At 34.4% G+C, this 12,322-nt stretch overlaps 1 protein-coding gene and 1 long non-coding RNA gene across 3 annotated transcripts; both read right to left on the reverse strand.

Annotated features, from left to right (window-relative positions):
- Window positions 1–2,353: 2,353 nt before the first annotated feature.
- Window positions 2,354–4,203, reverse strand: LOC108202329 (uncharacterized). 2 transcript variants are annotated; one of them, XR_010287711.1, is made up of 4 exons: window positions 4,102–4,203; window positions 3,921–3,970; window positions 2,709–2,766; window positions 2,354–2,556 (listed from the first exon to the last, which is right to left on the reverse strand). It is a non-coding gene; the product is annotated as an uncharacterized LOC108202329 (long non-coding RNA). The 2 variants fall into 2 exon arrangements; XR_010287710.1 differs by lacking the exon at window positions 4,102–4,203 and having other exon boundaries at window positions 3,921–4,094.
- Window positions 4,204–4,721: 518 nt separating this feature from the next.
- LOC108201567 (uncharacterized) lies at window positions 4,722–5,516 on the reverse strand. The gene has a single exon (XM_017369858.2). It carries the CDS (start codon window positions 5,514–5,516, stop codon window positions 4,722–4,724), a length of 795 nt encoding a protein of 264 aa, XP_017225347.2.
- Between the last annotated feature and the right edge of the window lie 6,806 nt (window positions 5,517–12,322).

Here is a 12,322-nt window from a genome sequence, read left to right on the forward strand (position 1 = left end):
CCACCTTTTATATGTTATCACCCACTCTCTATATGTCATTACCCACCTACGTCCGTCCTTGACTCCAATCAATCCACCCTGTGCTCGCTAGACTTTAGAGATTCGTCAAGGCTCCGCACAATCGCTGGATAGATTTTAGATAACCTCACGAGCCAAAACTTGACCTCACCCTGACCCTCCAAGGCCTCACTTGGACTTCGTCTAGACCCTATCTTGGGTCCATCCTCGATTCCAAAACCTTTACCATTCTTCTTAATCGCATTAATTTGTATTTTAGTAATTTGTATTGGAGTAGTACCCTATATATATATATACATATATGAATTGCGTGATTTTCAATTTCGCTTATTGGATATTTAAATGATAAAGTGATATCATTCGGAAGAAATGAAAAGGATGAATTTTGTGATCGATTTGTTTGAAGATGAAGAAATTTGAATGAAAAGTTGAATAAAAATTATGACTATAAAAAAATAGGGAGAACCCTGAATGGCTTGGCTTTATTTAGAATAATTTAGTTCGTGTTGTCTGAGTTCTCTTTATTTCGAACAAACCCGGTATATAATTGAGGAAAAGACATGATATTCACACTTATATAATATTTTAATTCAAACTAATGCTATTCTACTTAACTTTTCGTTGTTTAACATATAATAAAATCAACTAGATCAATTGTGAAAGACATCTTAATTTTGATTTGATTTAAAATTTAAGGAATAGATGTCAAAATGGTGCTAAGAGATTATTGGTGGTTGTTTAGATAATTAAGAGAATATTAGTGAAACAGGATTACCAATATTTAACTAAAGGTTACTCCCTCTGTCCCAGTCAATTGTATACGTTTCTTTTTCACTGCTCGACACGCTTTTTAAGGCTCTTATAAAACATAGTTCCACAACTTATTTTTAAGATTTTTTTTTTTGTATAAAAATATAAATGTTATACTTTTATACAAAAAAAGAAAATCTTAAAAATAATTTACAGAACTATACTATATTGAAGCATTAAAGTCCGTGCCGCGCCCCCGTCCCCCAATGTATACTATTGACTGGGACGGAGGGAGTAGATGTTAATTATCCGCGCGCGTCGTATATTAATATTTAATAACCGTAAGTATTAACTTAGTATGAGAATTTTTTTGCCACATAAGATAAAACAAATTAAATGGAATATTCTTTTTTCTCACTGGACAATGAGGATTGATGAACATGCATGTAAAAAGCTAAGCCAATGTTCTTCGAACTGGTTTCTATCAATTAAATAAAAATTAAGGAATTCCAGATTATATTCTGCTACGGTACGGCATTCACGATGAAACTTGCTGGTGATGCTTAAATAAAAGTAGAGAATTGATTCTCCTTTCCCAAACAAAACAAAATTACACGGGAAAAATTGAGAAAAGGAATTGTGATCTCATTATCAACCAAATTATTTAATTCACCATAACTATTTATAAACTGTGGAACCTTGTTTTCGTCATATGAAAACAAATGTGGAAGAGCATCGAATCATCAAGTAGTTATCAAATTAGTTATTTACTAATATAAAAAAATGTATGAAATATTGCTAACAAACTCTTAATCTGATAATTAATAAGGCTGAGTACATGCAGAGTATTTATGCAGATAACTACTACAAATTGCGCCTAAAAACTAGCAATATAATTTTTGCAATATCTCCACTATACCTGCACTCCTGATAACACTGAAATAAACTACTAACCACGTCCACGTAACTGATACTTACATTTCTTAATGCATGAATACAAATAAAATAAAACTGAATAAATTTAAATTATATTCCAACAATCACCCCCATAATTAAAACTTATTTCTGCAAGTTTTTGATTCCCAGCGGTGCCTTCATTCTTTTAAACTTCACTGCTGACAGAATTGGTTAAACTGAGCCCATATGGCTAATAAATTGAGCTCGTACGGCTAATAATCCGAGCCCGTATGGCTATTCAACTGAGCCCGTATGACTAATAATCAGAGCTCGTATGGCTATTCACACTATGCCATAAATGGCCTTCAGCAACATTATCAATATGTTGTCAAAAGCCCAAAAACTGTTGCAGCAGACTGAAAATTTTCTACGGCAACAGTTTATGGCTGTTAGTATTTTTGGCGTTGCCGTAGCTTGCAAAGCCAACAGTTTATATCCAAAGGCAACATCGAAAATTCTGTTGCCAAAAAGGCACAATTTTGAAAAAAAATGTGGGACCCACCAAGCAGTGAGTCCATATATTAGGTCCACTGTTTGGTGGGTCCCACTATTGTGTGGGGTAGACTATCAGGTGGGCTCACAACCAGTGCTAATAATAAATATAAAACATGATTCATATAGTTGCTAATTAAACAAGAAAATCCTCGTAACCAAATTTAACAATTTCAAAATCCAAACACCCCACAATGGTGTATCCACAACCAGCAAAACAAGTGTTAAAGTATCACAATTAACTGAAATTTAAAAAATAAAGAGTAAAAGTTCAAGCTCCATCCTCTCCATCATGTCATCATCTCACCCTAAGCCTCCAGTGGTCTGGATTCAGTCTCTCTACAAAATCGAGTAAGAAATCATTAAAATAAGAAAAGAAAGATGTTATGTTACATTGAATATATGGAGACAATATACAAGGGAAGATTAACTAATAATTTACTAACTAGGCAGAGCATGAAAGATAGAACAATTCATATATACATATATACCTGTTTAAAGTAGCGGAGATGAGCATCCATTATACCATTAAGGCACATATTTCATAACCTGCAAGAGAGATAAAAATGGTGCCGTAAGTGAAAAATATAACATATTTCTCCTACCAGATTACTAGTCTGCTAGACACCATCAGATGCACCATCAGAGTGCTATGCTTTGATTGTCCCTCTTCATTTAAAGTTTCATCACCATTCTCACTCGACTTGGACCAAAATTGTTCTTCTGACCTATGACATATTTTAACATAAACTAGGAGACATTATCATCTTAGCTCAGTGAAGAAAATATAGAAAGATAAATATAAACTTATGGATACCACTGACTTTCCTACTAGATAAAGATGAATATAAGCTTATACCTCCTTAAGCAACTTTATCAAACAATATTACGTAAATCAATATAAAATAACATGATATGTGTCGCCTCAAAATGTATAGGATGTGCTCCCCTGTATTAACTTAAGAATCACAATATTCTTGATGCTTCTTAGCAAAACAGGGCATTTATTCTGTAATAAATAGGTAAACTTAGAATGAAGCATATAACATCTTAACTTTTTAAACCATATATTACTCAACCAGAAAGCCAAGAGACTGTAAGAAGTTTATAAAGAATATAGCATAGTAAATCAACACACATCTAGAAACGTATCAAGGTACAAGTGTTCTGATATAGAGCGTCTCCTTAAATCCTAGGAAGCTAAGATATACAATAGCTTATAAATCAGGTTATGCTATAGCACAATTAACTAATACAATTTTGAGCATAAACAGCCAAGGAATGAACTCAAAGACTTATGGTAAATATACAGGAATTCCTCGTTCAGTTTCAAAGGTGATTGGAAAATCAATACATTCACATTATTACATGTTTTTATTAACGCATCTATATTATCCTAATATAATCAGAATGATATATTTCCACGCAAACCATCCATGAGCCCTGTGTAAAATTCTTCCTTTGGAATCGCAGTAGGTGCGCCAAAGTAAAAAAACTAAGCAGAGTCGCAGCCTACCATAACTAATCATAGCACTATACATATGAATTAGTGACGGAAAATACCCCAATTTATCTTAATGATAGCTCTACAATAGAAGCCCCAAATAAGAAGCCCTAATCACCACTGAAAAATCAAAATAAAAGATATTTTAAGAGGACAAAGCCCTAATTAATCGCAGAAGTGTAAATGTGTATAGATTTACCAATTAATCGAAGAAGAAGAGTTGAAGCAACAATCTGAAGCTCTAATCACCTGCAAAATCATAAAGTAAACAATAACAGCCTTTTAATTGAAGCCACAAAAATGGGTATTCAAATACCAATTATTCGATTTGTTCTTCGTGATAGAGTTTTGTTCGAGAAAGAGTGTGGAGAGAGCGAGACCTCGAGAGAGAGAGGGGGTCCAGAGAGATAGAGAGAGAGACGTAGAGCTCGAGACGACAGAGAGAGCGAGTCTGAGAAGGAAACTAAAAGTAACCAAAATTTTGTTTTGGGAAAAAAGACCGCTCAACATTTCATCTTGTATAATGTAGTTGTAAGTTTTTTATTTTAATTATCATATTTATTATTTATTATAAATTCAATATTAAATAAAAGATACATTAAATAAATTTTAAATTCTTATTTATTTTTTAACATTACTAAAATAAAGGTAGTATACCAAATAAATTTTAAAATTTTTTGTTTATTGGGATTTTATCCTAGACTTTCGTATAAGTAGATTTGTTTCTAGATTTTCAGAATTTTACTTTTCATAACATTTAAAATTCCTATTTGAAAATTTTAATTTTATTACTTTAAAAATCCTATTATAAAATAAAATAATAAATATAAATTTTTGGCAACAATTCTTAATATCTATGGTAACACTTTAGAATATTGTTGTAATTGAGAAGAATAAACATACCTACGGCAACAATTAGCATCGGCAACAGCATGCTAAAACGTTGGGAAAAGCCATCTATGGCGTAGTGTCAACTGAGCCCGTATGGCTAATAATCTGACTATAACAAAGCTGGTTCATCATCCTCGACGACTGCCATGTTTACTTCCTGCCTCTTCTCACTTTCCCGTCGTGATTTGCTACATTCTGATGCATAGTGACCCATGGTGTTATAGTTGTAGCACCTGATCTTACTCTTATCACAGAAATAACCACCTCTAGGTTTTTGATTCTGAGATACCAAGAGAAGTTGTTGTCTGTCTGCGCTCTCACACCTGCCCTTTATCCTCTCCTCGTGAGTTTTAGGACGACCCATTAAGTCTTCAACCGTCATAGTTTTCATGTCTCCGAACTGTTCGATATTTGAAGCTATCTGGAGAAATTTATCGGGGACTGCACATAGGATCTTCCTCACAACGCTTGACTCCTCCATCACTTCTCCAAGAACCCGTATGTTGGTCGCTATCCCGCTCAGCTTCATACAGAAATCATCGATGTTATCTGTCTCCCTCATGGTAAGAGACTCAAACTCTCCCTTTAACGTTTGTACCTTAGCCTCCTTCACTCGCTCAGCTCCTACACTCATCGTTTTAATGGCTTCCCAAGCTTCCTTTGCGGTTTCTTTCTCAGCAATAGTCAGCAGTACGTCTTTTGGCACGCCTTGGTATATAGCTGCAAGAGGTATCTGTACCATCCTCTCATCAACAACAGTCTTTGGGTCTCCTTCGATCGCACCCCAAACACCTTGCGCCTTCATGAAAACCTTCATTTTCAGGGACCATGTTGTATAGTTACTTTTCGTTAGCATTGGATAGCTTAAACCCACAGAGCCTTCTTTTGTCTTGGTTATTTCCATGGTTACGTTTGTGTATTTGGGTTGGTATTTGGGCATTCACAAAGCTCTAATACCAAGTGATGATAGAGAAGCCGATAGAATATGTTTTAAACTAAGATAAACAAACTCTTAATCTGATAATTAATAAGGCTGAGTACATGGAGAGTATTTATGCAGATAACTACTAGAAACTGGGTCTAAAAACTAGCAACGTAATTTCTGCCATATCTCCACTATACCTACACTCCTGATAACACTGAAAGAAACTACTAACCAAGTCCACGTAACTGATACTTAATTACATTTCTTAATGCATGAATACAAATAAAATAAAACTGAATAAGTTTAAATTATATTCCAACAATTCCGGCCAACACGTTAATTTAAACTTCACTCAGGAACTTTATTATTACAGGCTTAAACTACGTGTAAACTTCACTCGGAAACTTTGTGAGATATACTAATTGAACTGGGCGAAAGATTTCATCATATTATATACGAGTAGATATCTCACTTTTTCTAAACCAACTCCCTAGAGTTTACGCTTCACACATATGTAGAAAGATCATTGTTGTGATTCACACAGTTTGCCCGCGTCAAGTTCTACATATGATCCATGGTCATGTATACTAAGACCAATTAAGATGAAGGACAAAATGAAGTATGAAGAGAATTAAATGAAAAATTATAAATAAAATATTAAAAAAATATATATGATATATATAATAATGACTAAATATGTTTGAATATCTTCTTTATGATTAATATTATATATAAAATGACGAATAAATGGAATTAAAAATTCCTTTTGGGTTAGATCTTAAAACGGCTTTGGATCAATTAGAATGAGAGGAGAATTAGAATATAATATTATAAAGAATAAAATAATGTATGAGAATATATTGACTAAATTTGAGTGATTTTAAATTTTTTTATGATAAAGATTATAAGGAAACGCGATGAATAAGTAACACATGAAGGGTGCTCCTTCAAAATATATAGGTTAAAATTTAATACAAATACTTTGAAATGGAATTATTAAAAAATGAAAATTATATACATTTTCTTTAACCATCCCAAATTTATAATATAAATTTCGTTTAATCTTTATCAATTCCATTTGATGGGATATTCGAGCATCGTGGCAACCTAAAATTTTGAAGTAATCCGTAGCAGAAAAGTTGGTCTTTTACTCCTGGAGGAGAGTTCTTTAAACAGATTTAAAGTTGAATTTATATGAAAACCACAACCAAAAAGTTATTTGTTTATATATTCCTAAAAAATTAAAGGGGAATTATCTTGTATATTGTTTTTTCAATCTTATTTTCAAAAATACTACCTTATCCAATCTTATTTTCAAATCTCTAAAATATTTTCAAAAATACTACCTTTTTGAAAATATTTTCCAAAAATACGGTGGTTGCATATGCAACCATATATGCAACTACAAATCCTGATTTCAAGTTCCAGTTTTCAAATGTCATTTTCGACATTTGAAAATGACATTTGAAAACTGGAACTCGAAATCAGGAATTCAGTTGCATATATAGTTGCATATGGTTGTATTCAGTTGCATATGGTTGCATTCAGTTGATTCTATTGCAATCTAATGGCCCCGCCAGGGGCACACCATACATTCGTTACAACTTACAGTTTTCAGTTGCATTTAGTTGCATATGAGGTTGCATTTAGTTGCATATGAGGTTGCATTCAGTTGATTCCATTACAATCTAATGGCCCCGCCAGGGGCACCCATACTTCAGTTGGAACTTACAGTTTTCAGTTGCATTTAGTTGCATATGAGGTTGCATTTAGTTGCATATGAGGTTGCATTCAGTTGATTCTATTGCAATCTAATGGCCCCGCCAGGGGCACCCATACTTCAGTTGGAACTTACAGTTTTCAGTTGCATTTAGTTGCATATGAGGTTGCATATGAGGTTGCATATGAGGTTGCGTGCAACCTCATATGCAACCTCACATGCAACGGAAAACTGTAAGTTGCAACTGATGTATGGGTGCCCCTGGCGGGGCCATTAGATTACAATAGAATCAACTGAATACAACACATATGCAACCATATATGCAACTGAATTCCTGATTTCAAGGTCCAGTTTTCAAATGTCATTTTCGACCTCATATTTGGAATCGATATATATCGATTCCAAATATGAGGTCGAAAATGACATTTGAAAACTGGACCTTGAAATCAGGAATTCAGTTGCATATATGGTTGCATATGCAACCACAGTATTTTTGAAAATATTTTAGAGAAGGTAGTATTTTTGAAAATAAGATTGGATAAGGTAGTATTTTTGTAAATAAGATTGAAAACGTGATTATTAATAAAAAAAAGCCAAAATTAAAGTCGTGGGATAATTTAAACGAGTGGTAGCTTAATTTTGTCTCAATAATTTATACCTCTGTCCCTTTTAAATATTCTTTTTGGAAAAAACATATATCCCTAAATATTTGTTTTTTGAAAAAAAAATACATTTTTAAACGTTTAAAAAACATATCTTGAATTATCATATACATTATTTTTCTAATATATGCATATAATTAATTAGGACTACATAAGAAATAGAAAACTTAAAATCGCCTTTCTAGTACACATAAATTTCTTAAAAGAGAGGAAAAGATTGAATAACTAAGCACCACTTTAGAAAGGGCTTTTGGTGGTCGAATACAGCTCAATTGTTTAGTTTCCCCTTTATACACATACACATTGTTTTCTATTTGAGATTTGATACTGCACTGAAGCAGTATAGCATGAAATTTAGTTCATTTATCTCTTTTTTATTGGTAAAGGAAATAATGAATCATTAGGCGACAAGGATCTTTGAGCTTTTCATGTAATAAAATGATGCCATTATTACTATAAAAAACTCTACAAAGCATATATAATTGATGCTTAATGTTAAGAATCATCAAATCCTTTTAAGTGCATGCATTTGGCCGGAAGTATAATCAATTAGCAAGAAAACATGATCCCCGTGCCATCGAGTTTTATTATGTTTTCACCGTAATAAAATATACAAAAGGCTAACAAACTGTAGCTGGAGATTTATATCTTTTTTCATGATCACAACGCGCTTTATTAATATATGAAGCGTTCATATGGATATATACTTCTTTAAATAGTATTGAGTTAAGTATTTAGTTAGTTAAAGCAGTTTAATGTCACACGTTTGTTATACTCCCTCTGTCCCATTTAATTGTATACGTTTCTTTTTAATTGCTCGACACGCATTTCAATGCTCTTATAAAATAGTGTTCCGTAACTTATTTTTGAGATTTTCTTTTTCTGTATAAAAATATAACATCCAAATTTTAATTCAGAAAAGAAAAATTTTAAAAATAGATTGCACAACTACACTTTGCAGGAGCATTAAAATCCGTGCCGCGTCCCCGTCCCCCAATGTATACAACTCAGGGGGACGGAGGGAGTATCATGTAACACATGTTCAAAATCTGCTGTAAGAATTTATGGCGTTTTAAGGTTACAAAATTACTATGTTGTCGCGGACATATTCCTGCTACCCAATTTCAATTTCCAGGAGGAGGGCCACGGACACGTAAGAGGCATTGGTATACATGTTCTTCTTGAATTTTTTAAAATATATTTCTATGTTTCTATTTTATAAAGTTATACAAATATTTTAGAAATGTAATATTCATTTGAAATTTATTTGGTATACGGAAAATGCTAATCATGATCGTCCGCTCAGGAAGACGAGATTTTGTTATTTTTGCATTTCATATTATCACTACTAAATATGTAAAACATGGATGAATTCATCGATGTCTTTCCATTCAATTGTATATATTTTATAATTAATCAAATCTGAATTTCCATAAGTTTGAATATTATTTTAATAGGCCGTGTTTCAACATATGTGGCGGAGATATCACGCGTTACATTAACGGGAATATGAAAGATAACTAACGATCATATATACAGGTTAAACAAGCTACATTGCGGAAAGGGGGTCAGAATGGTTAAGCAGTGTTGAAAATCTGGTGATAAAACCATTACATTAACTCGTTTTGCCTCCACTATATATAGTGTACTATATTAAAAAATTAAGAAAAAACGACCACTATAGCTTACAATGCAGCCGCCATGAGCTATGCCAAATTGTGTAGAATGTTTTAATTATTAAATTAGTTTATGCCAAATTAATTTATTTTAACATGTTTTTAGTGCTATAAATCTATGATAATACTATGTATCCCGCAACATCAAATTACTATATAATAATCTATAATCTGTGTCTAAGTATAAAATTAAATGAAAATTTTGAATTTATTATTTGTTGAAAATATAAGAGTAAACTTCAGTGTTTTGATCAAAATTTCCATTGACTTTCAAAAAGTTGGTCAGGATTTCAAATTTTTAAAAAAGTGATCAAATTTTGGTTCCACTTTTTAAAAGTGTGGCTCCCGTTGTTTTAAAAGTGTGGCTTCCGTTATTCACATTTAACGGGAGCCACACTTTTAAAAAACGGAGCCAAAATTTGGCTATCATTCTGACAATTTAGAAATTGATGTTATCTCTCTATCCGTTACCAACGGTGTTGATATTGTTACGCCTATTTAAAGAAAAGTAAAAAGCCATTGATGAAACACAAATTGATAGCATATCAGACTGTTTACAACTCACTCTTCAACCTGCTCTAATGAGCTCACCTCTCAACATTTATATAACAGTTTTCTGGCCACTAACTCGTAACTAACTCCTAACAACCTTTCTGAAATTCCAACTATAACCTGACTATTACTTGCTAATTACATTTGAACCCCTGAGCTGTGACTTCACTGTGTGACTTCACTCCTTTACTCCCCCTCAAGCTGAGAGTGTGGTGCAGACACGACACCCAGCTTGCCAAGTAGATAAGAGTGTTGTTTAGCTGGAAGTTGTTTAGTAAAAATGTCAGCCACCTGAGCATATGTGGGCACATGTTGAGGCACAATGAGACCCGAGTTAACCTTGTCACGTATGAAATGGCAGTCGATTTCCACATGCTTTGTGCGTTCATGCAGCACCGGATTAGCAGCAATAGCCAATGCTGCCTGATTGTCACATTTCAACACTGTGGATGGTAAATCTGTCACACCCATATCAAGGAGCAATGTGGACAGCCAAGTGACTTCACAACTAACCAAAGCCATAGAGCGATACTCAGCTTCTGCACTTGAACGAGCCACCACAGTTTGCTTCTTAGTTTTCCACGAGATAGGTGAGTCCCCCAGCATAATACAGAATCCTGATGTAGACCGACGAGAAAAGGGACATCCTGCCCAGTCAGAATCACAATAGGCTGTCAAACGAGCAGCAGACTGACTAGCCAATAGTATACCCTGTCCTGGATTACCAGCAATGTAACTGAGAAGATGCTTAGCAGCTAGCATATGTTCAGTAGTGAGCTGCTGCATAAACTGTGTGAGAATGTGCACAGCATACACAATATCAGGACGTGTAACGGTCAAGTAAATCAGCTTCCCAAGTAGTTTCTGATATGGCTGAATGTCTACAAGCAATTGACCTTTGGAAGGTTCAAGCTTATGATGAGTTTCCATTGGCAGCTTCGTGCGTTTGCCACTATTCACATGATATTCTCGAAGCAGATCAGTCACATATTTCTTCTGTGAGACAAAAAAACCATCAATTGATCTGTGGATTTCCAAACCCAAGAAATATTTCACTTCTCCCAGATCTTTCATATTAAAATGTGATGCTAACATCGACTTAAGCCAACCGATATCTGATCTTGAATTCCCTGTAATTAACAGGTCATCAACGTAGACCAGTGTGATGGTGATAGTAGTATCAGTTGTCTTTGTAAAAAGACTATAATCCGCCTTGGATTGCACAAATTGATTGGCCAGTAGTGTAGTTGACAGCTTGTGAAACCAACAACGAGGCGCTTGCCTGAGCCCATACAAACTTTTGACCAATTTACACACCAACCTTGATCCAGACCCCTGAGCTGTGCGTGTGGCTGATTCAGAGCTTGCAATCCTGGTTCCCCAACCTCTGTATCCCTGGGGAAATGACATATACACCTCTTCATCTAGATCACCGTGAAGAAAAGCATTTGTCACGTCCATCTGCAATGTAAACCATTTTTGAATAGCAGCCACAGCTAGCAATGTACGGACTGTTGCCATTTTAGCCACAGGTGCAAACGTCTCTCCAAAATCAACTCCTTGTTGTTGTTTGCAGCCAAGAATCACCAATCTGCTTTTAAATCGATCAATTGAGCCATCTGCTTTGTATTTGGTTTTATACAACCATCTACTACCAATGGATTGCTTGCCAGGTGGTAATGTGGTTATTATCCAAGTACCATTTTTCTCCAACGCATCCAATTCGATGTTCATGGCATCAATCCAATGTTGTTGCTTAACAGCTTGTTTGAACGAAGTGGGATCCGCACTTGTAGTTACAGACGTAAGAAAACACCTAAATGTATAAGGCACATACTGATCAACAACAGTAGGCAACTCAGCAGCATTCACAGTAGCTATGTTGGAAGAATAAGTCTGCATCCAGACAGGTGGTTTTCGAGTTCGAGAAGACCTCCATACTTGAGGTACTGTAGAACTTGACTCACCAGAACTTGACTCACCAGGATCAGCATCTTGTGATGTAGTTGTGTGTGAAGAAGTATTCTGAGTAATCACAGACTTTTCAGAATTTTCCAAGTATGATAATTCCCAATCAACAAAAGGAGTACGCTCTGCAGATGGCATTTCAGTGGGCAATGGATGCAAGTATGCCTTAGCAGAGTTACTATTAAATGGGAAAATTGACTCTTGAAA

Source organism: Daucus carota, chromosome 9 (assembly GCF_001625215.2).
Source record: "Daucus carota subsp. sativus chromosome 9, DH1 v3.0, whole genome shotgun sequence".
Classification (NCBI taxonomy): Eukaryota; Viridiplantae; Streptophyta; class Magnoliopsida; order Apiales; family Apiaceae; genus Daucus; species Daucus carota.